The 26,142-nt window shown below is 38.4% G+C and overlaps 1 protein-coding gene and 1 non-coding gene across 5 annotated transcripts; one reads left to right on the forward strand and one right to left on the reverse strand.

The window, feature by feature from the left end:
- The first annotated feature begins 1,307 nt into the window (after positions 1-1,307).
- zfand2a (zinc finger, AN1-type domain 2A) lies at positions 1,308-11,350 on the forward strand. Of its 4 annotated transcripts, none has more exons than XM_026929410.3 (10): positions 1,308-1,467; positions 6,455-6,540; positions 6,660-6,754; positions 9,067-9,198; positions 9,284-9,435; positions 10,076-10,186; positions 10,304-10,388; positions 10,503-10,579; positions 10,664-10,803; positions 11,078-11,350. In XM_026929410.3, exons 2-9 carry the CDS (start codon positions 6,486-6,488, stop codon positions 10,773-10,775), a joined length of 819 nt encoding a protein of 272 aa, XP_026785211.2. In that variant the 5' UTR covers positions 1,308-1,467; positions 6,455-6,485; the 3' UTR covers positions 10,776-10,803; positions 11,078-11,350. The 4 variants fall into 4 exon arrangements, with proteins under 4 accessions (XP_026785211.2, XP_026785208.2, XP_053084518.1 ...); XM_026929407.3 differs by having other exon boundaries at positions 10,664-10,748; XM_053228542.1 differs by lacking the exons at positions 1,308-1,467; positions 6,455-6,540; positions 6,660-6,754 and adding an exon at positions 6,776-8,520 and having other exon boundaries at positions 10,664-10,748.
- An 8,540-nt stretch (positions 11,351-19,890) lies between these two features.
- On the reverse strand, positions 19,891-19,962 carry trnap-agg (transfer RNA proline (anticodon AGG)). The gene has a single exon. It is a non-coding gene; the product is annotated as a tRNA-Pro (tRNA).
- Positions 19,963-26,142: the final 6,180 nt, after the last annotated feature.

Below are 26,142 nucleotides of genomic sequence, written 5' to 3' on the forward strand. Positions count from 1 at the left end.
ATTTTTAAGTATAATTTCTGTCACTATTGTTATTAGTGAGGTGATAAGTGAGGAGCAAAGGAATTCTCCAAGTCCTAGCAGCGGAAAGTGTAGAGATCAGTGCATCCGTTCTCTCAATAGTGCAAGGGACATGGCACGAGATATGACATTCTTAGGGAATCTAATGCAAATAATTGCACATTTATTTCCTTTTTTTTTTTTTTGAGAAAGTCTTCATTCTCACTGCACACATGTTGAAGTTGGATTAGCTGTGAATAAGGATTGAAATTTTTATAGTACCTTGGAAAAAAAATATTATATATATTCACATAACACATATATAACGCATTGAAAATCTGCAAGTATCTTTTTTAACTGGAAATAAACAGAAAGTTTTAGAATGGTCAAAAATATATAATATATATACAATATTCAAGACGTTGCACAATTTCCAGGTCCCTATTTAAATGGAAGCAAATGTGTGATATTGATCATGTTAACTTCTTTGTTCAGAAAGTCAGATTTTCCGTGAGTTTTATCCCTTCCATTGCAGCATGTGATCAGAAGACACTCTGATGGATTTGATCTAAAATGGATCATCAGGTTTTATACAAATTTGTTGGGTTGCGTGTCAGCTCGAGTGCGCACTGTCACTAAAGCAGAAAAGGGGACGAATCAAATACTAAGAAACTCTGAAATTCATGTAAATATTTCTTCTACTTTTCACCCAATATCGTTTGTAATGAAAACCTTTGTGTTAAAAGCATTATCACTAATGGTACCCCACTGTATATACACAATATGACCAAAAGTATGTGGACATCTGACCATCACACCCACACGTGCTTGTTGAATGTCTCATTCCAGTTTTTGTTATAATAAGCTCCACTCTTCTGGGAAGCTTTCCACTAGATGTTGGAGCGTGGCTGTGGGGATTTGTGTTCATTCAGCTACAAGAGCATTAGTGAGATCAGGCACTGATGTTGGTGAGGAGGTCTGGGGTTCAGTCGGTGTTCCAGTTCATCCCAAAGGTGTTCAGTGGGGTTGAGGTCAGGGCTCTGTGCAGGACACTCGAGTTCTTCCACTCCAACCTTCACACACCATGTCTTCATGGAGCTCGCTTTGTGCACAGGGACATTGTCATGCTGGAACAGGTTTGAGCTCCAGTGAAGGGAAACTGTAATGCTACAGCATACAAAGACATTTTGTGTTTGGAAAAGGCTCACATATGGGTGTGATGGTCAGGAGTCCACATACTTTTGGCCATGCAGTGAGTGTAAAAGTGTCATACTTTTGTCTTGAAGTGTGTTCGTGTGGTTTATTGTTGGTTGCTTCACAGCGCTCAGTGGGATTAATATGGGAGGAAATAACCGAGGTCTCGTACATAAACCCTGACCGTGTTTGTGTTTCAGCGGCGATTTAACGACGAAATACGTGTTTACACCCAGACTCCAGGGACCAACCACGGCGATTTGGTGGACGATATCGGTAAGAAACACCTAATCGCGTTTCTGTAGTGATTTTCTCCATGGTTAAACTGTGTTATGTTCCAACTCTTCTATGAAATCAGCCTCTGTGATCCGGCTAGTTAGCTGCTAGCTGTTTATTAGCGGCCTCCATTAATTCGAGGTAGTTATTTATTGACCACAACAAACCTCACAGCCATTTAAAGTCGAATATAATTCAGCAGGAAATGTTAATGTTGTCAGGTGACACTGACAGGCTACAGTTTCTCAGAAGTTCTGAGTTGACACGATAAACAAATACATGTTTCCCAGAGACACTATTGTTAATGTTTCCACTCAGAACTTGTGAGAAACTGAAGCCTGTCAGTGTAACATTACTTCCTGGATTATAGTCTGGCTCTTAATCTAGTGTAATAATTATTATATATATTCATATAGATTCAGATACATTTCTTCCCCCAATGTAGAGCTAATGTTGTAGCTAAACTCCTCAGGTTTGAGGTTTACATCCACATTAGCATGATTCAGCATTAGTTTCAGGTTTATTCATGTGTGTAAAGAGTGTCTGAGAATCTCCCACTGTCACTTCGACTGTTTACAGTTTATTCTGATTTTTACTTGCTTTAGAGTATATTAATATTTGGAGTATTGGATGTGTAATGTCTCCCACTGTGTTACTTTTTGACTGTTTGCAGTTTATAATTATTTTTACTCACTCTGAGGACATTAATATTTGGAGTATTGGATGTGTAATATCTCCCACTGTGTCACTTTGTGATTGTTTTAAATGTTTACTGTGTTTACAGTTTATTTTATTATTTTTCTTTGCTCTGAGGACATTAATATTTAAATATATAACCCGAATGTGTAATATCTCTCACTATGTCACTTTTCGACATGTTTGCAGCTTATTATTATTATTATTACTTACTCAGAGTATATTAATATTTGGAGTATTGGATGTGTAATATCTCCCACAGTGTCACTTTTTGATTGTTTTAAATGTTTAATGTGTTTACAGTTTATTATTTATTTATTATTTTTTTTAATTATTATATTTTTTTATTTTATTTTTTATTTGCGGACATTAATATTTAAATATATAAACCGGATGTGTAATATCTCTCACTATGTCACTTTTTGACATGTTTGCAGTTTATTTTTATTATTACTTACAGTTTATTATTATTTTTACTTATTCAGAATGCATTAATATTTGGAGTATTGGATGTGTAATATGTCACTTTTTAACTATTTAAAATCTTTACAGTTTATTGTTTTTACTTATTCAGAGTACATTAATATTTAGAGTACCTCATATCTCCCACTGTGTCACTTTTTGCCATGTTTGCACTTTATTATTATTATTATTATTATTATTATTATTACTTACAGTTTTATTATATTTACAGTGAAATTCTTGTGCTCCAGTTGCACACTCCTGCCCAGACACAGTGAAAATTGAGAACTCTTATGTAGTACAAAAAGTGGAAAACATTGAACACAGACAAGATTAGTAATTATTAGTACTCTGAGCAAATAAATAATAATAAACTATAAACATTGTATACAGTCAAAAAGTGACATAATGGGAGATATTACACATGCAGTACGCTAAATATGAAAGTACTCCGAGCAAGTAAAAGTAATAAACTATAAACATTGTAAACATTTTCTGCAGTCAAAAAGTGTCATAGTGGAGCATATTGTACATGCAGTACTCTAAATATTAATGTATTCTACGCAAGTAAAAATAATAATAAACTGTAAACATTGTGTACAGTCAAAAAGTGACATAATGGGAGATATCACACAGATATAGTTTATATATTTATATATATCGTGATATAGTTAGTTGTCACTCTAGACTGTTTTTATATAATTTATCTGTTCATTTACTTTTACATATTTTTGCCATATTTTTTTTATCGAGACTGATTACAGCCGAGGCAATGGTTGGTGTCTTTAGCCTACAGTGAGGTGAAATACGTATTCAGACACTTCTGTTATTTGTTATTTAATAAGCTTCCAGTGCATATATCTACTTCAGGTTTACACACATAATCTGCCTCATGTATCAATCTTTTAGTAGTAAAGTTGTGTAAATGTTTGCATAAGACAAACCGAGCTAAAATTTTCTGCTGGATTTACAAAAGTTTTGGAAATGCTGATTTTCTTTGTACTCGTGTGCGCATGTTGATCACCTGTAAAGTGCAAAGCTGAAGTGATCACCTGACACGGCTCATTTGCATGTAGTGACGCCCACAAAACTCCATAAAAGGTAAAGTGCACAGACAGCTGGGAGCATGAAATGAGCGATCAGAGTAAAGGCTGAAAGATAGAAGTAGAAGTTATTTGAACTCACTTCTATGCCAATAAAAATATTAAGCGAGCGCTAAATCTTCTGTGAGCTGAGGTGTTTGTTTACGGCTTACGGCTCTGCGCAGACAGACCGACCCGTCCTCCGTTTATACACCGCCATTTCTTTTGTTACAATTGAATGATTAGTTTTATTTGTCTTAAATTATGGGTTGGCTCACTTTCTTTATTTTTCATATTCTTTAATTAATGCCAACAATATAAAATGACTGATTTTCACAAAGCATTCTCAATAGTACTCTTAGTCACTGACCCAGTGAACTAGCATAAGGATGTGTTTTCTATAGAGACTCGGTCAGCTAAACGCTGTAAACGTAATAAGAATAAGCAGTTTAAACTCAACAGTATATTCCTTGTATAAACATTCAGTAATCTATGCAGATTATATGATTTGAATTTGACCAAGTCGAGGTTTACATTAGTTTTCGTGAATACCAATTTCCTTGTGAAAACGCTCGTACGAACAATTTACGAATAAATCTGTTTGTATCCAGCTTGATAGATAAGGCCCAATGTCTTTGACTTTGTTCTACTGGACGCCTTCAGTGTTTGTAAAGAAAAAAAAAAGATGTGCATGCGCAACCAGGTTATAAAAAGACACGCGTAGCATAGCAAGCTGATGCTACTTGGTTTTAATCTGCTCAAGAATCTATCAAAAGTTTTATTTAGGAATTGGATTGACATTAGCTACAATATTATCCACTTATCATTATGGATTAGCACTAGAAGACGAGGAGTGCTATTCGACTAAACTGACACTTTCAAACGGTGTAACTGTAGAAGCTCCTTATAGCTTGGTGTTGTATCAGTGGCTAAATGATGCTAAGTGTTGGTCTAGGCTGCACTGACTGGACATATATACATATCTCATAGAAACCCTGAGCGTTTATACTAGAGAGAAATTGAAAGCATACAAGTCTCTTGATGTTTACGGGTGTGTTGTTTGTGAAATGTTCAAGACGTAGTGTTTTATGATTACAACATCGAGATTGACATTATCGTGGCACTGAAAGTCGAGAAACTCTGAGCTTTTGACTCTCTCCACAGTTGTTCTGTTGATGTGCAGTAGTGAGTCGTCCACTCCTGAAGTCAACAATCAAAAACTCTTTTGTTTTAGCATCATTGGGAGATAGACTGTTGTCTCTACACCATTCTGTGAGCTGGTTCACCTCCTCCCTGTACACTGAGTCATCATTGTTCCTGATAGTTCCACAACTGTAGCGTCATCAGCAAACCTGACGATGTGATTTGAACTGTCATGAGTCAGCAGAGTAAACAGCAGTGGACGGAGCACACAGGCCTGGGGAGCGCTGGTGTTCAGTGTGGAGGTACTGGAGGTGGTGTTGCCGACCCTGACGGACTGGGGTCTCCTGGTCAAGAAGGCTAGGATCCAGTTGAAGAGGAAGGTAGTCAAACCCAGCAGACTTAGCTTTTCTATCAGTTGTTGTGGGATGAATGTGATGAGTGCTGAACTGAAGTCTATGAACAGCATCCTTATATAATAGTTGTTTTTGTCTAGGTGAGTCAGGGACAGGTGGATGGTAGCAGTGGGTAGGATGGTAGGTGCACTGGAATGGGTTTAAGGTCTAGTGTGGTGGGAAGACTGCTCTTTATGTGTTTTTCCTGAATAGCCACTCTAAGCTCTTCATGAAGATGGGTGTGAGTTCAACAGGCTGGTAGTCATTCAGGCATTGGGATGATGGTGGTAACATGGAAATGTTGAAGATGTTTGTAAGGACAAGAGCACATTCCCTCAGCACCCGGCCGGGTATGTTGTCAGGATCAGCACCCTTCCGTGTGTTAACTTGCGACAGAGTTTTCCTGACGTGCGCTGTTTACAGACAGAGTACTTCGTTGGTGGAATTTGAGGTGGTCTTATTGTTCGGTGCTTCAAACGGTGCATAGAAATCATTCAGTGTGTCTGGGAGCAAGTCTGTGATGGAGCTTTGTAGTCCGTGATGGCCTGAATACCTTGCCAAGTGCGCCACATGTCCTTGGCGTCTAGGAAGTGACCATGGGTTTGTGCATAGTGGCGCTTTGCCTCTCTGATAGCCTGGGACAGATTGTCCCTCGCTGTGCGGAGGGCAGCCTTGTCATCAGATCTGAAGGCAGTGTCTCGAGTTTTTCAGTAGCAACGGCACTTTAGCAGTCATCCACGGTTTCTGGTTTGCACATGTGATGCACTTGTTGATGTAGCCGTTGATGTAGCTGATTTTTGCAGAATTATGGTTCAGTTTTGTTCCATTCCTTTTGGCAAATCATCTTCAGTTCCTCAAGGTTACAAGGGTCCTGCTGATGGACTCACAATTTCATAATGCTCCTTAAATTTTCAATGGAATTCAAATCAGCAAGGCTGCCTTCTATCAATTTCATAAACATCTTTCTGTTTATGCTTATAAATGCATATTTTTTGTTCTTATTTAAAAGTACAAAGTCAAAAGACATTATGTGTCTAAGTTTGAAGTTGATATTTGCACTGGACGTATATTAAACAACAACAACAGTAGTGTCTGGATACTGTACTTGCCCTCACTGTATTCTCCAGATATAAGCATGTTGGTAAGTTGCTCTGGATTAACAGTACCTGCTGCATACCTTAAATGTAAATGACCTTAATGTTTTGAATACAGTGGGAAAGCAGATCCTTTTCACCACAGTGCCATGGAGTTTCCAGACCTGGGAGAACACTGTTCAGAGAAATCCTGCAAGCGCCTGGGTGAGTGAGAGCTTCTCAGTGGAAGTATCTACCTGTTTCTCTTCTAGATGATCAGTTCTAAAATAGCTGCTTACTTGCTGCCGAGGAAAAAATTTACTTCATTCAATTTTATTTAACAGATTTCCTGCCGATGAGATGTGACGCCTGTGAAGGGATTTTCTGCAAAGACCACATAACTTATGCAAGTCACAAGTGTACTTCATCATATAAAAAGGTAACGTGGTTGATATTTTTAAATCTGTAGTCCAATACTTAAAAACACAAATTATTAATTACTAAGTAAAATAAACAGAGAAACACATTCATGAAACCACAACTATTTAATAACAAGCAAAACATTTCCCTTTCTTAGCTTAAAGGTAAAAAAAAAATTTTTAAGCTTAGGTCTTTAATAATTAAGTAGGTTGGTTCGACATGTGAATGATTTTTTTGAATGATTTTTTTTTTACGCTTTAAAACCACCAAGGACTACGAGCAGGGCCCTTTCTGTAAACTACACGGCCTTGTAACCTGACTGTTTGGCATTCAGGGGGTCATTTAGCTGTCTGGAGAAGTGTGTGTATGATATCGAGTCAAGCAAGCAGGTCAGAGAGTGCATGGTCAGCTGAGAAGGTAGAGAACAATTTACTTGGGTCAGAGATACATGTGTTAATTTTATAATTAAAGAAGGCAGTCTTGGTGGAAGCAAGGAAAAGGTGAATGATGCAAACATTGCTCAATCATTGCACGATCTGTGGGTGAGTTTTCCTCTGTTTTCTGTTAGTGCTGTGAAGCATTATTCTGTCAGTGTGGAGACAGTAAGGCAGACTAATTCCATTGACATGGAGAGGGCTGTGCAGACGGTAGAAGCAGAAGCCTCAGCAGGCAGATCTGAAAAAATGGCATTGGTGGTAGGGATGAGAGCATGATATGAGAAGAGGAGTTACTGTCAGATTTGACATGGTGGAGTTTTTGGTGAATGCAGCATTAAAGTTTTTACTTGTTTTTTGGTGACTGCAAGTGGTTCAGGTTGAAGGATCAGCGATGGTGAATGACCGGACACGGTGCCACGAGTTTGGTGATTGAAGTCTCCACACAGGATCAGAGTGGAGCAATCCATTGGAAATGCAGAGAAAAGAGAATCGCACTCTTCTATAAAAAGGACCTAGAGGGTTATTATGATAGGATGCTTACAAGGTTTCCAAACAGTGCCAATGGGAACTCAGATATCTGAAGTTCAGAAAGAGAAGAAGGACAGTATAGGTACTTTTCATAGTACCTGAACTAATTGTGGAACTACCCACTTTTTGGCGTTTTCGCACCTCCGGAACTGGATGCGATTTTAGTACCGGCCTGCCTTTTTCGAGAACCAAATTAGCTCCTACTCCGGAGCAGGGTCTAACCAGCACAACTGGTACTATCCGTGACGTAAGTAGACGTTGATTGGCCAAACGCGTACGAAAACGCCCTCACCCGCCATGATTTAAAACGCCGTGTAAACACACTGTAGTGTCAACTTATTTCGCAAGTATGGTGAACAGCGATAGATGGACGCGAGACACAACAAAAACACAGCTCCGATCACAGCGTCCTCCATCCTCCGGTTGTTTATGTTGTTCTTCTTTGTTTCCGTCATTGAACGCCGCGCACAAATGACGTCGCTGTCGACCAGCTTACGTCAATTCCTAGTGCCCACTGTCGGTGCGAATGCAACCCTTTAAACGGTACTGGGAAATAGTTCGAGCAAAATCACCCAGTACTTTAGTACTGTAAATTTAGTTCTGGAACTAAAGCGGTGCGAAAGGCCCTTATGTCCAAGCGGTGCAGCAAAGTGGTAGAGAGTGCAGAGTGTGTGGACATGTTCTCCTAGTTGAGCCAAATCTCTGTGAATGCAGGAAGTGATGTGAGAGACTACCAGCATAGGCCGGGATGAAGTCAGCTTTGTGCACAGCTGGCTGGCAGGTCCAGAGGCCTGCAGATCTGGGTGGAAAGATAAGATGGGTGAGGTCACGCATGCAAAGCACCACCTGTAACAAAAAGTAAGGACAGGAATCCTCCAGAAGCACATGATTAATAACAGACATGGAAATCATGTAGTTCAGTCAGAGAAAAAAAAACAGCAAACCTACAGAACGTTGTGCTGTACTTCAATGGTGGACTCCCTCAGACTTCTTCACCTTTGTGTGACTGTGTCTTTGCCCGCAGGTAGATTCTGTTGTCTTTGTACAACCAAGTCTGGGTGCAGAAAAGCTGCTTATTTAAAGAAACATATTTTACAGCTAATTAGCTTTGATGAGCCACCAGCTGGGAGAGCTGAATAATTGCTAACTGAGCCGTTTCAGGGTGCTACGATTCCTTTGCCCCGCAGTTGCCCAGCTATTGAAAATAGCCAGAAACTAGACGATTTGATGGTTACATAACAAGCATGTTAATTAGTTAAATACTTATGCCTATTACTGATTATAAGTATGATAAATACTGTTCCGTTGCTTGTCTAGCAATCTAACGAGGGCCTTATAATGAAGTTTTACTGGTTCTCTTGCTCAGGATGTCCAGGTCCCAGTGTGTCCATTGTGCAATACCCCCATTCCGATTAAAAGAGGGGAAATGCCAGATGTTAAAGTTGGTGAGCACATAGACCGTGACTGCAAGTCAGATCCTGCACAGAAGAAAAGAAAGGTATTAACATTTAAACCTAAAAAAGTACATGCTCATATCTCAGACTTGAACTCCTAACTGAACCTTGTCTCCTGTTTTGGTCAAGATTTTTACAAATAAGTGCTCTAAAGGAGGCTGCAAGCAGAAGGAGATGATTCGTGTAACATGTGACGAGTGCCACTTGAACTACTGTCTTAAGCACAGACATCCATTGGACCATGATTGTAAGACTGATGGCAAGCCAGTCTCCAAATCAGGGTAAGCATTGTCTTGAATCCTATTGGAAGGACATGTTGAGGAATGCTGTTTATCTCTCAGGGCCTGACCCATTTTAAGTCTTTAGTAATATCGACTAATATACACTATATGGACAAAAATATGTGGACACCTGACCATCTGACCATCATACCCATACATGTTTGTTGAACATCCTGTTCCAAAACCATGGGCATTAATATGGAGTTGGTTTGCTTTTCTCTTCCGGGAATACTTTACGCTAGATTTTTAAAAATTTGCTCATTCGGCCACAAGAGCATTAGACTGGGCGAGGAGGCCAGGGGGTGCAGTCGGCATTCCAGTTCATCCCAAAGGTGTTCAGTGGGGTTGAGATCAGGGCTCTGTGAAGGCCACTTGAGTTCTTCCATGACAACCTTGGCAAACCATGTCTTCATGGACCTCGCTTTGTGCACAGGGGCACTGTGATTTTGGAACAGGTTTTTGGGCCCCTTAGTTCCAATGACGGCAAACTTTAATGCTATAGCACACAAAGACATTGTATTAAATTTTGTGCTTCCAAGTTTGTGATAACAGTTTTGTGAAGAACCACATATGGATGTCCACATACCTTTGGCCATATAGTGTATCTATCCATTCATCCATCTGTTTTATTTATTTACAGACATGCTGCTTTAATGAGAGCTCAGGGTGCCTCCAGCAGTAGTGCTGCAGGCTCATCCATTATAGGGAGCTCGACTGGAGTAGGCCGAACAGCTCGTGCTCAGAATAGTAGGTGAGTTAAAATTCTGTGAATAATGGTGGGATTTGTTCGACATATTGATTAAATACCTTGTTAAACTTCATTTGATTGTATTACTTTCAGTTTGGAATAATATTGTTCTCTCTGCAGTGCACAAAGGACTCCAGCCCCTTCTGTGGTTCCCCCTGCGGCACAGAATGTAATACCTTCATCAGCATCCTATCAGGCTGGACTGGTAGTATATTCATTCATTCTGACTTTAAATATTTAATGCCCACTACTTCTGAAATGCTAGTGAATTGGAAAAGGCCATAAATAATGAAGCACATTTGTCTTTCTTGGGATCTAGACAGAGGAGCAGGCTCTCCAGCGTGCATTAGAGATGTCACTGGCGGAAACGGCCCGACACACGCCGCCTGCTCTCAGGTAGCCAAGTTGACGCACTTAATCTTACAATGCCTTATGTGAAGCTTGACCTGTTATAAAGTGTGTGCGTGTGTGTGCGAACAGTCCTCAGGAGCAGGAGGATCTGGCCCTGGCTCAGGCCCTCGCTGCTAGTGAGGAAGAGTACCGACGACAGCAGCAGAGACAACAGGTATCAAGAACCCTTAGCAGTCAGTAGCATGCTATGCTAGCAGGACCTCAATTAGGTACTTGGCCTCATCTTATATACTGGGTGCATGATGATCTGGGCTGACGGTTTGCAGCATATGGGCAGCATCTTGTCTTATAGCATAATTATAATGAATTTATTATATCAGACTACACCTAGTTTGTTGCATTTGAGTAAACATCTTGAATAAAGTTAGTCTAGTTCTAAGCATATTCAAAAAAACCTACCAAAGCATGTGTGTTTGTATAGATGACTTGTAAGCACTAATGAACACTTACTAACTTACTCATTTTTATCTTCATAACCAACAGGGGAGGGATTCCAAGCAGTCCAACTGCTGTCTGTCTTAAACTCCGATCATGCTGACACAATGCAATCTGCCTCATTTTAAACACACACACACACACACACACACAAGTATACCAGTACCCTGAATGGACTATTCCGCAACCCAGCGCACAAACCTCTGGGTCTGCCAACGCAATTATTTTTCAGACAGAGCTTTATGTACATATTTTATATAGTGACTATGTTAATCAATATTCAGTGTAGATGTTTCTGAAAATAAATTATTTTAAACATTTGTTGAATGGTAATTCTTGTTTTTATTTCATTGCACATGGCTGGACATTTCAAGGTTCCTACTTTTTTTCATAAAATATCTATTTTTTTTAATGTTGTTTATGAACTATTCTAAAACTTGGACTGACCAATATGAAAATTGTCATGAACAATGGTTTATCCGTTTAATTGGATTTGCTGGATTGGAAAAATTCCCTATACAGAAACATCATCATTGTGAAGACGTTATGGGGAGTTGTTTTCTGTGCCTTTTAAAGCATTATACTGAACATAAATCCCTGATGCAAAACCGTGTACTCTCAAATTTCCTTGTGTGTGATGTCTGCATGTTTGAAGCTCTAAATTCAACTTCATCCTGATATTAGGCCTAAGGTCCCTTCACTGGAAATACTACTTGCACAAAGCCAATTTCTAATATAGTTTGTTTATTGAACTTCAAAAATATCTTAGCAATTTAAAAAAAAATCTGTCTTCTATTGCCTGTTGGGGCTAATAATAGTAACCACAGCTAAATACGTAAATAGTGATAAATTTCACCCCTTCAGGTTTCAACTGCACTAATGCCACTGGGTAGGGCAATGTTAAACTTGTAAAACTTGGGGAAGCTGCAGGGTGATAGACTTCCTGGAGCTCCATGTCTCTAATAGCCATGAGGAGATGGTCCTCATAGAGTGGCATGTCACGGTAGGGGCCAGGTGTCCAGCCTGCCTGTAGGCCATGGTGATAACATCCATCACCCATTGGGCCAGTCTTTCCTCCAAGACAGCTGAAAAGTTGGTCCGATGATAGAAATGCTGCCGTCAGATCCAAATAGTGTGATGGGTGGGTACTGGGTATAACAACAAGAAATGCTGCTGAGAGATACAAATGCTATGAGGGGTGTGTAATGGGTATAAAAACATTCAGCAGGCTTCCCTTTATGCAACTCTGTGAGGTCAGTAGATTGTTTCATTTGTTTTTGGCCAGAAACCGTAGGTTCAAATGTTTACCCACAAAGTCACTCCATAGTCATCTGGCCAATGCATGCAAGGCAAGGCAAGGCAAGGCATGCAGCACTCTTTAATTGAGAGATTTATTTCCATTCAGCAATCTCAGTGGGCTCTAAGGGGAGGTCTAACAAACTCCAGCACAAAGTTGTGGACTTCAGAAAGGTTGTGACATCGTCTGGTTCCACTCCTGGCATCGACAGCATGAATTCATAGACCTAAAGTGTTTTGTGTCAACAGTTCAGGCTGCTCCTGGTGGTGTATTGGTGTATTGGTGGTGTATGTTTTCCTGGCACACATTCAGAGGCTGTCATGTTTTCCGGAAACTGCAAATGGCAGTCAATATGACTGTGCATGACTAGGATTTTTCAAAAATATTTTTGAAGTGTCTGGACTGGTTGGACCACTAGATGACAGTCTTGGTCCATGTGAAAAAAAGTAATATAAACTCTTCAAGTAAATGGTTTAACAGTTGCAGTTTTTGTTATGCATCTGATATTTCTTAGTTGAAAATACATTATTGGAACTGCAAGGCCAATTCTTTTGGTTTTGCTATACACTGAAGACATTTGGGTTTGAGATAAAAAGATGAATATAAGATGATATATGAGAATTTCAGCTTTCATTTCCTGATATTTATATAAAGATGTGTTATAACATGGCACCTTTGGTGGCAGACGACCCAGTCTTTTGATAAGCAAAAGTGTTGGAACAGATTATGTAAATAACGCAGTATTTGGTTGCATATCCCTTACTTGCAATACCTGCATCAACCCACTGACCACCAAACTGCTGCATTTTTCTTTTGTGATACTTTTCCAGGTGTGTACCACAGCTGCTTTCAGTTGTTATTTGTTATGGGGGGGTTTTTCCCTTCAGTCTCCTCTTCAGGAGGTGAAATGCTGCTCAATTGGGTTAAGGTCTGGTGATTGACTTGGCCCATCTAAAACCCTCCACTTTTCCCCTGATGAAGTTCTTTGTTTTGTTGGCAGCGTGTTTTGGGTCATTGTCTTTCTGCATGATGAAGATCCTCCCAATAAGATTAGATGCATTTCTCTGTAAATTGGCAGAGAGGATGTTTCTGTAGACTTCTGAATGTCATGAGCAGATCCTTTCTCTCTCCACACTTTGGCCTTTCCATCACTTTGGTAGAGGTTAATCTCTATATTTCTTTGCGAATTCCAATCTGGCCTTCTGATTGTTGCTGCTTATGACTGGTTTGCATCTTGTGGTATGGCCTCTATATTTCTACCCTTGAAGCCTTCTTCGAGTGGTGGATTGTGATGTTTTTGAATTTTTCTTCCCAGCTCTCCCAATGTTTCTGTTATCAGTTGCTGTTGTTTTCCTTGGCTGACCTGTTTGATGTCTGGTTGTTAGTACACCAGTGGTTTCTTTCTTTTTCAGGATATTCCAAATTGCTGTATTGGCTATGCCTAATGCTTGTGCAATGGCTCTGATCTATTTCCCCTCTTTTCTCAGCTTCACAATGACTTGTTTTTCTCCCATAGACATTTCTCTGGTCTTCATGATCCTTTTAACAACAAATGCAGTACTAACAGGTGAAACCCAGGGCTCAGACTAAAGGCAGACATTCAGAGCTATTTACTGTTTATACAATCAATCTAACAGGGCATACCTGGGCAACAAGAAATGCCTGTCAGTAATATGTTCCAGTATTTTTGTTAACTTAAAAAATGGGTTGGTTTACAAAAGGTACCATGTACTAAGTTGTTTAACACAGACATAAATATGAGGAAGTGAAAGCTGAAATTCTGATCTATCATCTTATATTCATCTTTTGACCTCAAACCCAAATGCCTTCAGTGTATAGCAAAAACTAAAGAACTGGCCTTGCCATTCCAATACTTTCGGAGGGGGAACTGAGTAAATACTGTGGTGTACAGATTATTAATTAATTTATTATTATTTGTATTGCAGCTGTGAAAGTTAATGCCACAACTCTTTATCTTATATCAGTTTCAAAATCCAGTGTGTTAATGTTGAAATTAAAAGTGGAACAACATTAAAAAAAACATGGTATAAAGGATTATACAACCCAATATCGCACTGTACCTGCCTGTTATTTGACATGCTTGATGGAGAAATGCTGTTTTCTCTAATTTCCATACCTTATAATTGTGTAGGACCACACTGGTACATTATTACTCCTCTAGTTCAAAGCAATAGCACATTTGTTTACCACATAAACAGGAAAGAAACAACTGTTAAAAGTAAAATATTAACCCGAGTGCGAATGAGCATGAATGTACATGAATGTTGTTAAATTTGTTGTTGCACTTGGTTTTTAGGTCTCACTTCAGTTAAACAAAGCCTGAGTTGCTGACCAGGCAATATGAGAAAATGAACCGGAGTCCTGGGAGGATTGAGTTCATTGTGTGTATGTGAGTATTTTGCATAAAGACATTAATTATACTTAGAAGCTGACTGACACTACTGATAAGCGGCCCCTAGCCACTTTTCCTATTGTTATTAGATCCTTAGATTATGTCTATTGACTACAGACCCTTAGCTACATCCAGTCCCTGTTGAGCCAGTCATGATCAGCAGAATTGGAGGGGAGCAGTTGCTCACTAGGAGTAAAGCTAGACTTTTCTCAGAATAGATGTAGAAATATATATACAAGTCTACTTATTTTCCCCATCTGGAATTTATTCAGTGATATCCGCCATTCCCATATTTGCATACTGTATGGTGACAACTCTTGCTTGTTTTGTGGACAGGCAGATAATTAGTTTTCATTGTTCTTCTTTCTTGGTTTATATATGTGTAAGCAGTGATTTAATTAGGCATATACAAGTCAAATATTCAGAGTTCTTCAACTGCTCTTAGACTTGCCTACTCACAGTATGAGCCTAGTCTGGATGTATGAAAGCAAAGGCCTAATATTTTACTGATTTATGAACCATTTTTGGCTTGAGGAAACTAACTAACTAGAGTTCACAGAGCACATTTAAAAAGTAAGCAAGTCACCAGTGAATATATATAGAATATATAAAGAAATATTTTCAACTACACAATTACAAATCCTCTAAAATCATTGAATTATTTAGGTTTGTTATGCACCTTTTCAGTTAGTTAAATTTTTTTGGATTATCTCATCAACCACAACCTTCAAACTGAGGCATTTATATAATACTATGACATAACTGCATTACCATCAGACAGCTAAGTAGCCTATGCTCAATAAAATGGTTCACCTTCATAATTTGGGTCATTGCACAATCATGTCTGACCTCAGCAAGATAATTATACATAATTATCCTAACACACAAACTAGAGGGCTGCTGTTTCAGTTTTGCTTTGTTGACGTCAATGACAAATCAGTAAAATATTAGGCCATTGGTAACATACTTCCATATTAGGCACATGCTGTGGCTGGTAATATCTGAGTGCAGTTGTTGATCTTAATAAATATTTAAAATGTGCAACTACATGACACAAATTCAAGCTGTTACATTCTACAGTAAAGATCTTATGCTAAGGCAGACAGGAGAGGAAGTCTTTAAAGCTGTTTTATATAGATTTATCCAAACAATGGAACAATATAATGAAGTCATTCCGATTAGTTGCACTCTCCCTCACATTTTGTGGCATCCATGCATGAACAGCCTGACACTGAGGTACTTCCAGGTGTATTCTGAGCCACCTTGATTATAGTATTAACACATTGGGGTGAGTTGGAACACTGACTGCACCCCAGACCTCCTCAGTAATGCTCTTGTGGCTGAATGAGCACAAATCCCCATAGCCACGCTCCAAAATCTAGCAGAACGCCTTATTTGCACTTTAGCCTGGCCTAGCTGTTATCCATCAGTACTGCATTAGTAACTAGACAAAATACAACACTTAGTTTCAGGCCCACTGTGCATATTGCCCAGGATAAAAGCAAACACACACATACACACAACACAAATGTAAACAATTGTGTTGCATACTATATCTCATATAGTGGAACTTACATAATCAAACTATACATATTTCAATATTGCTTACACATCCAGTCAGTGTTCATTCTTAGCTTAGCACCTTTCTTATATGACATCTTAGCATGAACAAAAGTAAGTAATAACCAGAGATGCTCTACATATGAGAAAATGTCTGTAATTAGTGAAGGAAGTTTCACTAGGTGTGGAAGCTCTTACTGCAAAAATGCAGCAGAGGTTACCAATTTACAAAATATGGAAATTATTATATTAATAAGATAGTAATTTATTGACTTATTAACTTATAATAGGGAACCTATCTGATGAGTTGCAAATGATGCCTAGGCCTAAACCATCATAGTTTTATCAAATATGCACATTTCTCAGTGGACTACTAATCCCTCCTGTTCTCTCACACAGCCTGGGACAGCTTCACAAGTTGTGTCCCCATGACGGCAGGGCCATCTGCTGTCGTTATAGTCATATGCATGGACAAATCAACTTTTTTGATCACTAATGATCAGTGATTAATAACTAATCAATAACATATGTTCAATATGTGCAATATGGGCAAATGAGAGGATACGTGAGGAGGATGGGATGTGAGAACTTGTCTTTTGTTGCATGTTTGTATGTACAACGTCAAATGTCGCTTTCTTTGTAGAAGTTTGTTGTCTTTGACATTGACAATAAACCTTGAAACTATTACTAGTGCACTGTGCGTATGCATGTTTATTATCATGGGGCTTTGGAGGTTTAGATGGGAGTGAAGAAGAGAGTGGGTGGACTCACTGGGTGGCTAAGTCTAGAGAAAGTTAGCAAGAACAGCTAATATTGCTTACAGCAGTTTTAAATATTATCCTACTCGATATCTGTGGAGGATGATATCTGGTTGCTGGTGTTTTTGACAGCAGGGAAGCTGTGAGTCACAGGTGGGGTTTTGTAAAATTGATGTTTAAATCTGGACAAAATATGGACTGAGGCCTGCTCAGACATGTGCAGTTCTTCCTCGCAGTGACAGTTTGGCATCAGGACCACTGCTTCCCTGTCTGAAGAGATGTCCATCACGGAGCCTGTGAGGCATATGCAGGTATATACACACAGCAGATGTGATTAGTATTTCCTCATGCCTCCCGTGACTATCAGTGACATGAAATAAAGCTGGTGTCAATTCGCCAACATATAATTGGTGTCCCAGTCAACTGTCTGTAAAGATGATTCATCTTTCTGACAGATGTTTCATTTGCAGATTTGCAAATCTAACAATTTTTGTATGATGTTGGTTCTATATTTACCTGTCAATTAAAAACAATCTTGTCACACAGGCTATATTTTCTTTCCAGATTTCCACACTTCATCCCATTAAACTGTGTCAAAACTCTTTTTCTCTTTTTGTATGTTTCAGTACTACAATTACAAGCCATATTTTCAATGTTCTTAGTTTTGTCTTTCCTAGTTCCTTGTTTTCAAGTTCCCAGCTACTTGTTACTTGTTCATTCTTGCTCTAGTGTTGTCTGATTTTGACCACTTCCTGTCTATTTAGATTATAAATTTGAGTATACCCACTATGGATTATGATTGCAATAGGTGGAAAAGAATAAGATACAGTGGTCTGTTTCCCCTTTTACATAAAAACATCCAGAAATAACCTGTAGCGCAGCTCATGCATAGCACTAGGTGACCTCAATTAGAGTGTCTCTAGAATGAGAGAATGTGCTAGACCTTCGACATATGTGTCCTTTAGGCTGCTCCCCACACGGTCACATTAAAGAGCGAGGCAGTTTCCTCACTGCACTGTTTGACGAGAGCCTCCATTTCCCACGTTTTAATGAGGGAGGTGGCAGGGGCCAGTGTACAGAGGCTCACTCCAACACGCTGCTCTATTGTTATGCGGATGATGAGACCACGGCTCTCCAGGGAATAACAGGGTGTGGGCAGAATGTTTTGTCCAATTTCATGTCAGTGATATGAATATTTTACAGCGTACAATTTGGTATTGTGCAGCACTCTGACGTCTACGCTATGCCATTGTTTTTTTTTTTTTCCTGTTTGTTTGTTTTTTAAATCAGGTCATTGAGCCATGATAAAATGTGTTTACTCTGTTGAATGAACATGTGTAGGAACTGAACATATCTTCAGAAGTGAAAGCAACTACTGAAGTAACACTACAAGAACAAACTCCATCACAGTTCCAAGCTATGTACTGGAGATTTAAAGATATTAGAATCTAAATAGAATTTATTAAAACTAATACTAAATAATTGCTTGTAGTTGACTATTGCAAAAATGGTTAAGACAGTAATGTAAATCAGGTATGATTTCCATTTTTTGTAGAAAAATCTTTATGTTGAATGTTAAAACTTTCCAACTGACATGAGAGACCTAATGACCTCTCTGATCCTGCTTACATCATCACTGTTTCTTAATGAGGCATTATTTTATTTGAAATGACTGTGCGGAGACTCATCAGGCTGTGTAGTCTCTGATACAGTCACTCAATCTATGAGAAATGACAGGGTGAAGGTCACAGCAAGGTCAAGTGTCTGAAATAGTTTTTCTTCAGTAGCTTCCTTCTTGTTTCTCACACCTTCATGTTCAGGAACTGTTCAAGGCCCATTTTCTGGCTATCTATGATTTTTGCCATCGGTCCATCCAACTGAGACTCTCGTTTGTGTGATATCTCAAGAACAAATGGTTGAATGTTTGTAAGATTTGGAATTATCATTGTAACCAGGAGATGAACTGATTAGATTTTGGAATTGATCCAGTGTCAAGGTCACAGCAAGGTCTTCAGTAACTTTGCTCCTGTCTCTGATATATATTTTAAGGGTATTTTAGGCATACAAATTACAAGTAACAAGAAGGGCTAGACTTGTTTGCGGCAGAGACATCCCCAATGTTCTACTTATTTTGTGCCTGAAAGAATATGATCTTCTATGATTATATGTTATTTCTAAAATAGGCTTTTAATTTACACTTAATGTCCTTTTTCAGTGTCTGCTAGATGTGTGAAAACATTGCATTATATGTATGTGTGTGCTTTTATACTTTAGCGTAGTATATAAGCAAAATCTGATTTTCTGAGCCATGTCAGTGATGACAGATGACAGTATAAGCATGGCAGCAGTGTCTGAATGATTTGGACAGTGATTCCTCAACAGTTGTTCTATTATGAAATCACTTAGTTTTGTTATGCAGGAGTACAAGATGGTTCACGGGTATTATAGAGCAGATCAGCAGGGATTGTTTGGAAATTATGTAATTAGGTCTCTCACTGAGCTGCTGGTTTGCTGTCAGACCAGCGTGACAGGCTAAATACAAGGTAGCAGGGCATATTGGTCTCCGTTCTCATCTTTAATCAATATCAGGCAGCCCTGAGTCACAGACAGGGTGCATAATTAAGTCAGATAATCTCTGCCCCAATGTAAGGGAGTTTAATTGAGGCAAGAGTGACAGCCATTTACCTTAAGGCAGTATTGCACTGTTGTAGACTCACTGCCATATCAGTCAAAAACAAAAGATATAAGCCATTCAGGAGCTGAACCTAGAATCTTCTGAGCTGTAGTCAGACACATTATCCATTACATCACTGGCCCACCCCAAATAAAACCTGGGCTCGTCCGGGATTTGAACCCGGGACCTCTCGCACCCTAAGCGAGAATCATACCCCTAGACCAACGAGCCAAGTTACTCATACTTTAGGTGTGGGTGGGTGGTTGTATGTGGGCTTTTTTCCACAAGCCGCTTTTCTTTAAAAACCTTTAAAAAGGAAATTTATTTTGGGTAGTAAAACACTACAAAATTAATAATAATAAAACAATCATGTGTGCACAATGGCAGCAGGTAACATTGCTGCCTCACAGCTCCAGGATCCCAGGTTTGATCCTGAGCTTGGGTTGGTACTCGGGAATTCAGGAGCTTTGCGTGTTTATCCCCATGTTCCTGTTTGTTTCCTCTGGGTTTTCCAGTTTCTTTCCACCTCCCAAAAACATGCCAGTAGATGGATTGGTTACTCTACATTGCCACTAAGTGTGAATGTGTGTGCACAGTGTACTGCGACAGACTGGTGTCCCATTCAGGGTGTATTCCTGCCTCAGTCCGAGTGTTCCCAGCATAGGCTCTGGATTCAGCATGACCCTGACCAGGATAAAGCAGTTAATGAATTATTATACTTTCAGTGCTATCAATCACAAATCAGTCCAGATTGTTGGTCTGTATTTGCAACCATTTTCGTCTGGGTGATGATGTGCCACAGTGATTGACATGCTGTCAAATAAAATGATCCATCATGCAAAAATGACAATCTGCACAACTCAATTTGCATGAAAAGTAATGAAAGGTTACAGTAGGGGTATGGTTAGTGTTTATACATTTATCTATGACTTTCATTTGTATGTCATCAAATGATATCCAACCACATGGACGTGTCAGGGAAGCATGCTCAGCAAAATTAACTCAAATGGAGACCAAGTCTAGGAGGCATTTCACTACCTATACTCACTTGACACAAACATGAATGAAGATTGTATGTACATATCTACAGTCTGGACTAGAAAGAAAGCTACATTACTTACTTAAAAAACAAACTACATTGTCTTATGCCCATTTGTGGTGCTGTTGTTCTTGTTTACATAAAAGTCCCAAGATATTTTTTTAACAGCAACTAAACCCTCTAACCCAAATATGAGGATTCTGAAAATAAAGCCTCGTTTTGATATGCTCTTTTAATTCTTGAAAGAGGGAGGGCTCTCTCTCTTATATACTGTGATAGACTTGAAAGAGAGAGGAGAGGATGATTATAATCTTGTTATACAGTACTGTGCAAAAGTCTTAGGCATATGCGAAGAAATGCTGTAAATGTGTTGAAAATTAATGAAAATTTAATTTTTTTGTGCTTAGAAGCATCTACTATAAAGAGCATTTTTGTTGAAAAACTTGTTGGAAACTCAATGCTCAAGTCATAAAATAAACATCTATAACAAAATTAGGGTGCCTAAGACTTTTGAAGTACTGTATAAGACCTGCTTATATAATAGTATGTGTTTTTAATCACACAGTTGGTTGACTGTGAATAAATGGGTAGCTGATCTGCTGGTCAGAAGGGTAACAGGATGCATATAAAGGATAATCATTTTATTTACTGACCCTGTTGTTTTTATAGCTTCAGAGTTTTATAACACAAAGAAATCAGCCTGAGTGAAGTCTGTAAAAGTCCTCATCAGGCAGGTATCCAGTGCTTACAGAGTTATTGCTCATTTCTCTGAGGCAGCAGCATACATTATTTTAACTTCACCATAAACAATCCGGCCCTACTTTCCAGAGGTCACCGCATCTTTAAGAAATGCCATAGGTTCAATAACTGTCAAAAATAAAGTCAGGATCTGAAGTGTGCCTGTTCTAAGCACAGACATTCAATGTTCCTGCTCTGCATGACATGCAACACTCACATTATTCATACATTAAATATGCCTCAGATTGTAGGTAATCTTTGTGAGTAGAGCACATTGGAAATGTAAACTTTAGTTTATAATACTTGGCTAATCAAACTTTGGTGTAAATAGTTTTACACATAAATTCAAGTTGATAAATATCTGGACATGGACAACATTATTGTTATTTTAACTGTCTTCCACAATATATACTGTATAGCAGTTGAAATTAAATAAGGAATAGGATTTCAAAGTGCAAACTTTCAGCTTTAATTGGAGAGTATTTACATCCAAATTGGGTGAAATTGTAGGAACCAAAGTAATTGGACAATTGGCTGCTCAGCTTTTCCATGGCCAGAAGTCTGTTTTTCCCTCATTATTTTACTTAAGTAAGTAAGCAGATAAAAGGTGTAGTGCTGATTTCATGTGCGGCATTTGCATTTGGAATCTGTTGCTGTTAACTCAATATGAAGTCCAAAGAGCTGTTACTGCCAGTGAAGCAAGCCATCATTAAGCTGAAAAATCCAAACAAATCCATCAGAGAGATAGAAAAAACATTAGGTGTGGCCAAATCATTTATTTGGTACATTCCTAAAAAGAAAGATCACACTGGTGAGCTCAGGAACATGAAAAGGCCTGGAAGACCACAGAAAACACCTGTGATGGATAACAGACGAATTCTTTCCTGTGAAGATAAACCCCTTCACAACAGTTAGAGGGAGGGAGGAATAACACAAATTATTAGGTATGCTCTTGTCCAGTAATGGTTTAAGAAGCTGTAAGTTATGCGCCGAGTGCAAGCAGGAACTCTGGCATGACTTGCTATGAGCATACAAACACCCCAGTTTACCAGAACACTCTATGCCTATGAACCCTCTAAATCTGCGACCTTGTTAATAAGTTTTTCTTTTACCCAAAAGAAAAACTTATTAACAAAAGGCTTGACTAAGCAAATATGTTTTTCAGCATAGACTTAAACACTGAGACTGTGTCTGAGTCCCAAACACTAATTGGAAATCTGTTCCATAACTGTGGGGCTTTATAAGAGAACGCTCAGCCCCCTGCTGTAGCCTTCATTATTCAAGCTACCAAAAAAGAGCCTTTTGTGGTGGATAAAGCAGGTGTGGTGGATAAAAAGAGACCAAAGGTTTGCTCAGGTACTGCAGTGTGAGACCATTCAAGGCTTTGTAAGTCAATAGTGGTATTTTATAATTGATGCAAAGTTTTACTGGGATCCAACGCAGTGTGGATAAGATAGGGGTGATGTGATCATATTTTCTGGTTCTAGTAAGGACTATGTGGCTGCTGCATTCTAGACTAACTGGAGCTTGTTTATGCACCAACTGGAGCATCCAGACAGCAAGGCATTAAAATAATCCACCGTAGAGGTAACAAAAGCATGAACTAGTTTTTCTGCATCATGTAGTGACATTATATCTGTTATCCTAGGCTATATATACATGATCATACCTTCTGCCATAAGATGAGATGGTATGCTTTGGATCATGAGCAGTTCCTTCCCTTCCTATCATACCAGTACAAGTTGATATTTGTCTCATCTGTCCATAGGATGTTGTTCCAGAACTGTATGAGCTTTTTTTTTAGAAGTGTTTTTGACAACTCTATTCTGTTCTTCCGGTTTTTGAGGCTTACCAATAGTTTACATCTTGCAGTAAACCCTCTGTATTTATTGACACGGATACGCCTACCTCTTGGAGTTTGTTCTCGATCTGGCCAAGTGTTGGGAAGGGGATTTTCATCACCAGGGAAAGAATTCTTGTCATCCACTACAGTTGTTTTCTGTGGTCTTCCGGGCCTTTTGGTGTTCCTAAGCTCACCAGTATGTCCTTTCTTTTTAAAAATTTACCAAATAGTTGATTTGGCCAACACCTATTGTTTTTGCGATCTCTCTAATGGGTTTGTTTTGATTGTTCATCCTAACGATAGCTTGCCTCACTGCCAGTGACAGCTCTTTGGACTTCACTTTGAGAGTTACCAGCAACAGATTCCAAATGCAAATACCTCACTTGAAATCAACTCTAGATGTTTTATCTGTTTGAAATATAAGTGAAACAATGACTGAAAAACACATATCCGGCCATGGAACGGCTGAGCATCCAATTGTCCAATTACTTTTGCTCCCTCTGTTCACCTGATTTAGATGTAAACATCCTCAAATTGAAGCTGAAAGTCTGCACTTCGAGCTCATATTCATTCATTTCAGCTCCTATATACTGTGATGGACAGTGAGTGCAGGAAGAAAAAAAAACTGATTATCTTATAATATGTTTACAATTTGGAGTTAAGATACCTACTCCTGTTTATGTGACCAGATTTCAATAGCAGAAGATGACATTAATTACATGTTTGCTTGCTTTTATTTGAAATACATATCTAAGGTTTTATGGCAATAATAGTCTCTCAAAAGGTTTAGGACAGCTTTGCAGAAATCTAATGGAAGCTATTTTTATTTATTTATTTTTATTTTTTAAAGGCAGCCACAACACAGAAATTAGAGTTCACAAATCTCCAAGTCCTTAGAACTTCAGTCACGCAGCTCAAAACCTCTTGGTTTTACTAATAACTCCAGAGGTCTATAAGATACTATAAGTTACATACAGTAAATTACAGCATTAATACCCCTTGCATGAACTCAAGACTGGTGGCAAATCATATTCACTGACTGTCTTTATTTATTAATATTAGTTAATCAACTAAGGAAAGAATAAAACATTAATAAAAGTTCATGATCAAATATCAAACCTTATTCATTCTAATGCTCTAATGATTATTAGGAGGCCTTTGCAAACTGTTAAAGCATAAATGTTGAGAAATCCTTATTCATTTTGATATTCTCATAACACTGGAAAATACTTGCAGAAATCTAAAAACATAAATGCAGCCCAAAGAATATGAAAGGGGAATGAAAAGAAAAAATAGAACTGATTACAAAAAATTAATGACTGTGAATATATGACTATAATGAGTGACTATAATCAGTGACTATAAATGATTGGTAATGACTGCTCAGCTACATGTACTCCAGACAGAATGTTAGTGTGTTATGCATGTTTGAAAGGGTATAGCTCATGAATTGAGATCGTTCATGTAGTTTGACGAACGAGACTTAGAGATGCAGACTCTCAGCATCAAAAACAGTGGAAAATGAAATTTTAAGAAGTATGGGCATAGCCAATTATGTGTGTCTAAAGGCAGGCAAAACATACATAATTTAATTACCAATTAACAGGCAAGTAGATGTGCATACTTACCACAGACATGTGCCATTTTAAGGATGGTGCAACTTTGTCACAGATGTAGAAACTGGGAGAAGACATGTAAGTATGATTACATTCAGAAGTTGTGCTACAACTCCTTAATTATTCAGGACTTTAAAGATTGATGACTGTAAGGATGTCTGTGATCAGATATAAATATGCATTAATGCTGCAGAAATCAAAGTTACAAAGTTACTACTAACACAATACTGGAAATGATAAATGCAGATCACATAGCTTTGTGAATAATGAGTAAAAGGTCAAGGTGTCTGAATCCATTGTAAGAATAGTGGCAGTACCTGGGTGAAATAAATTCTCCTTCAACAAACAGTAAGTGAATGTAATGAATTCACCTAAACCTCTCATTATGCCGACATTTTACACACTGTTATTATTGCCAAAGCAGAGCTATAGGCTCTGGCAGCAGGAAACAGCAAGTCAAATTCATGAACACACAAAATAATATGATTTTCCTGGTCACCATAGCTGTTACTTTCATAGATTAGGTTGTAAAAGTGTAATTTTTGTTTTCATTCACCAATAATGATATAACCATATTGTACAGCAATTACGTGTATAACATCCTCGATGCCAATATAATAATAATAAGAAGAAGAAGAAGAAGAAGAAGAAGAAGAATTTATTTTATATAATGCCTTTAAAAAGGCCTCTCAAGGCACTTTACATAGGAAAAGAAAATAGAATCAGAAGTACATAGCATAAAACAAAGTATATAAGCATGTATCAAAAATAGTTAATAAAAAAATTCACGTCTTGGGGTGTAATGGGTTCAAAGCCTTGTACGTGAGCATGAGGATTTTAAAATCAACACAAAACCTGACAGGGAGCCAGTGCAAGGATTCCAAAATAGGAGTGATGTGATCACTTGTCCTGCGGAATCTTGCTAGAATCCTGACTAGGTCCACCTATTTTAATATCACAATATAAACAATATGAAAATTAACATAATTATACAAATAGTACAAAAAGCCCTGCAGTAACCACATGATTCTCCTAGGCCTGGGGTTCCCAAACCTTTTGGGCAAACAACCCAAAATTTTCTGCAACCCCAGGCCTTTGACCACCCTACAATTTTTCAAATTCCAGATATTTAATTTAGGACTATTGTAACATTTGAACATTTTATTATGTCAGTT

Source organism: Pangasianodon hypophthalmus, chromosome 23 (genome assembly GCF_027358585.1).
Source record: "Pangasianodon hypophthalmus isolate fPanHyp1 chromosome 23, fPanHyp1.pri, whole genome shotgun sequence".
NCBI lineage: Eukaryota > Metazoa > Chordata > Actinopteri > Siluriformes > Pangasiidae > Pangasianodon > Pangasianodon hypophthalmus.

Excerpts from the sequence above, each read along its gene's own strand:
- zfand2a (XM_026929407.3), top strand. The coding sequence starts at position 6,486 with ATGGAGTTTCCAGACCTGGGAGAACACTGTTCAGAGAAATCCTGCAAG. Across the intron at positions 10,580-10,663 it reads CACACGCCGCCTGCTCTCAG|TCCTCAGGAGCAGGAGGATC; the intron begins GTAGCCAAGTTG and ends GTGTGCGAACAG. Across the intron at positions 10,749-11,077 it reads GACAGCAGCAGAGACAACAG|GGGAGGGATTCCAAGCAGTC; the intron begins GTATCAAGAACC and ends CATAACCAACAG.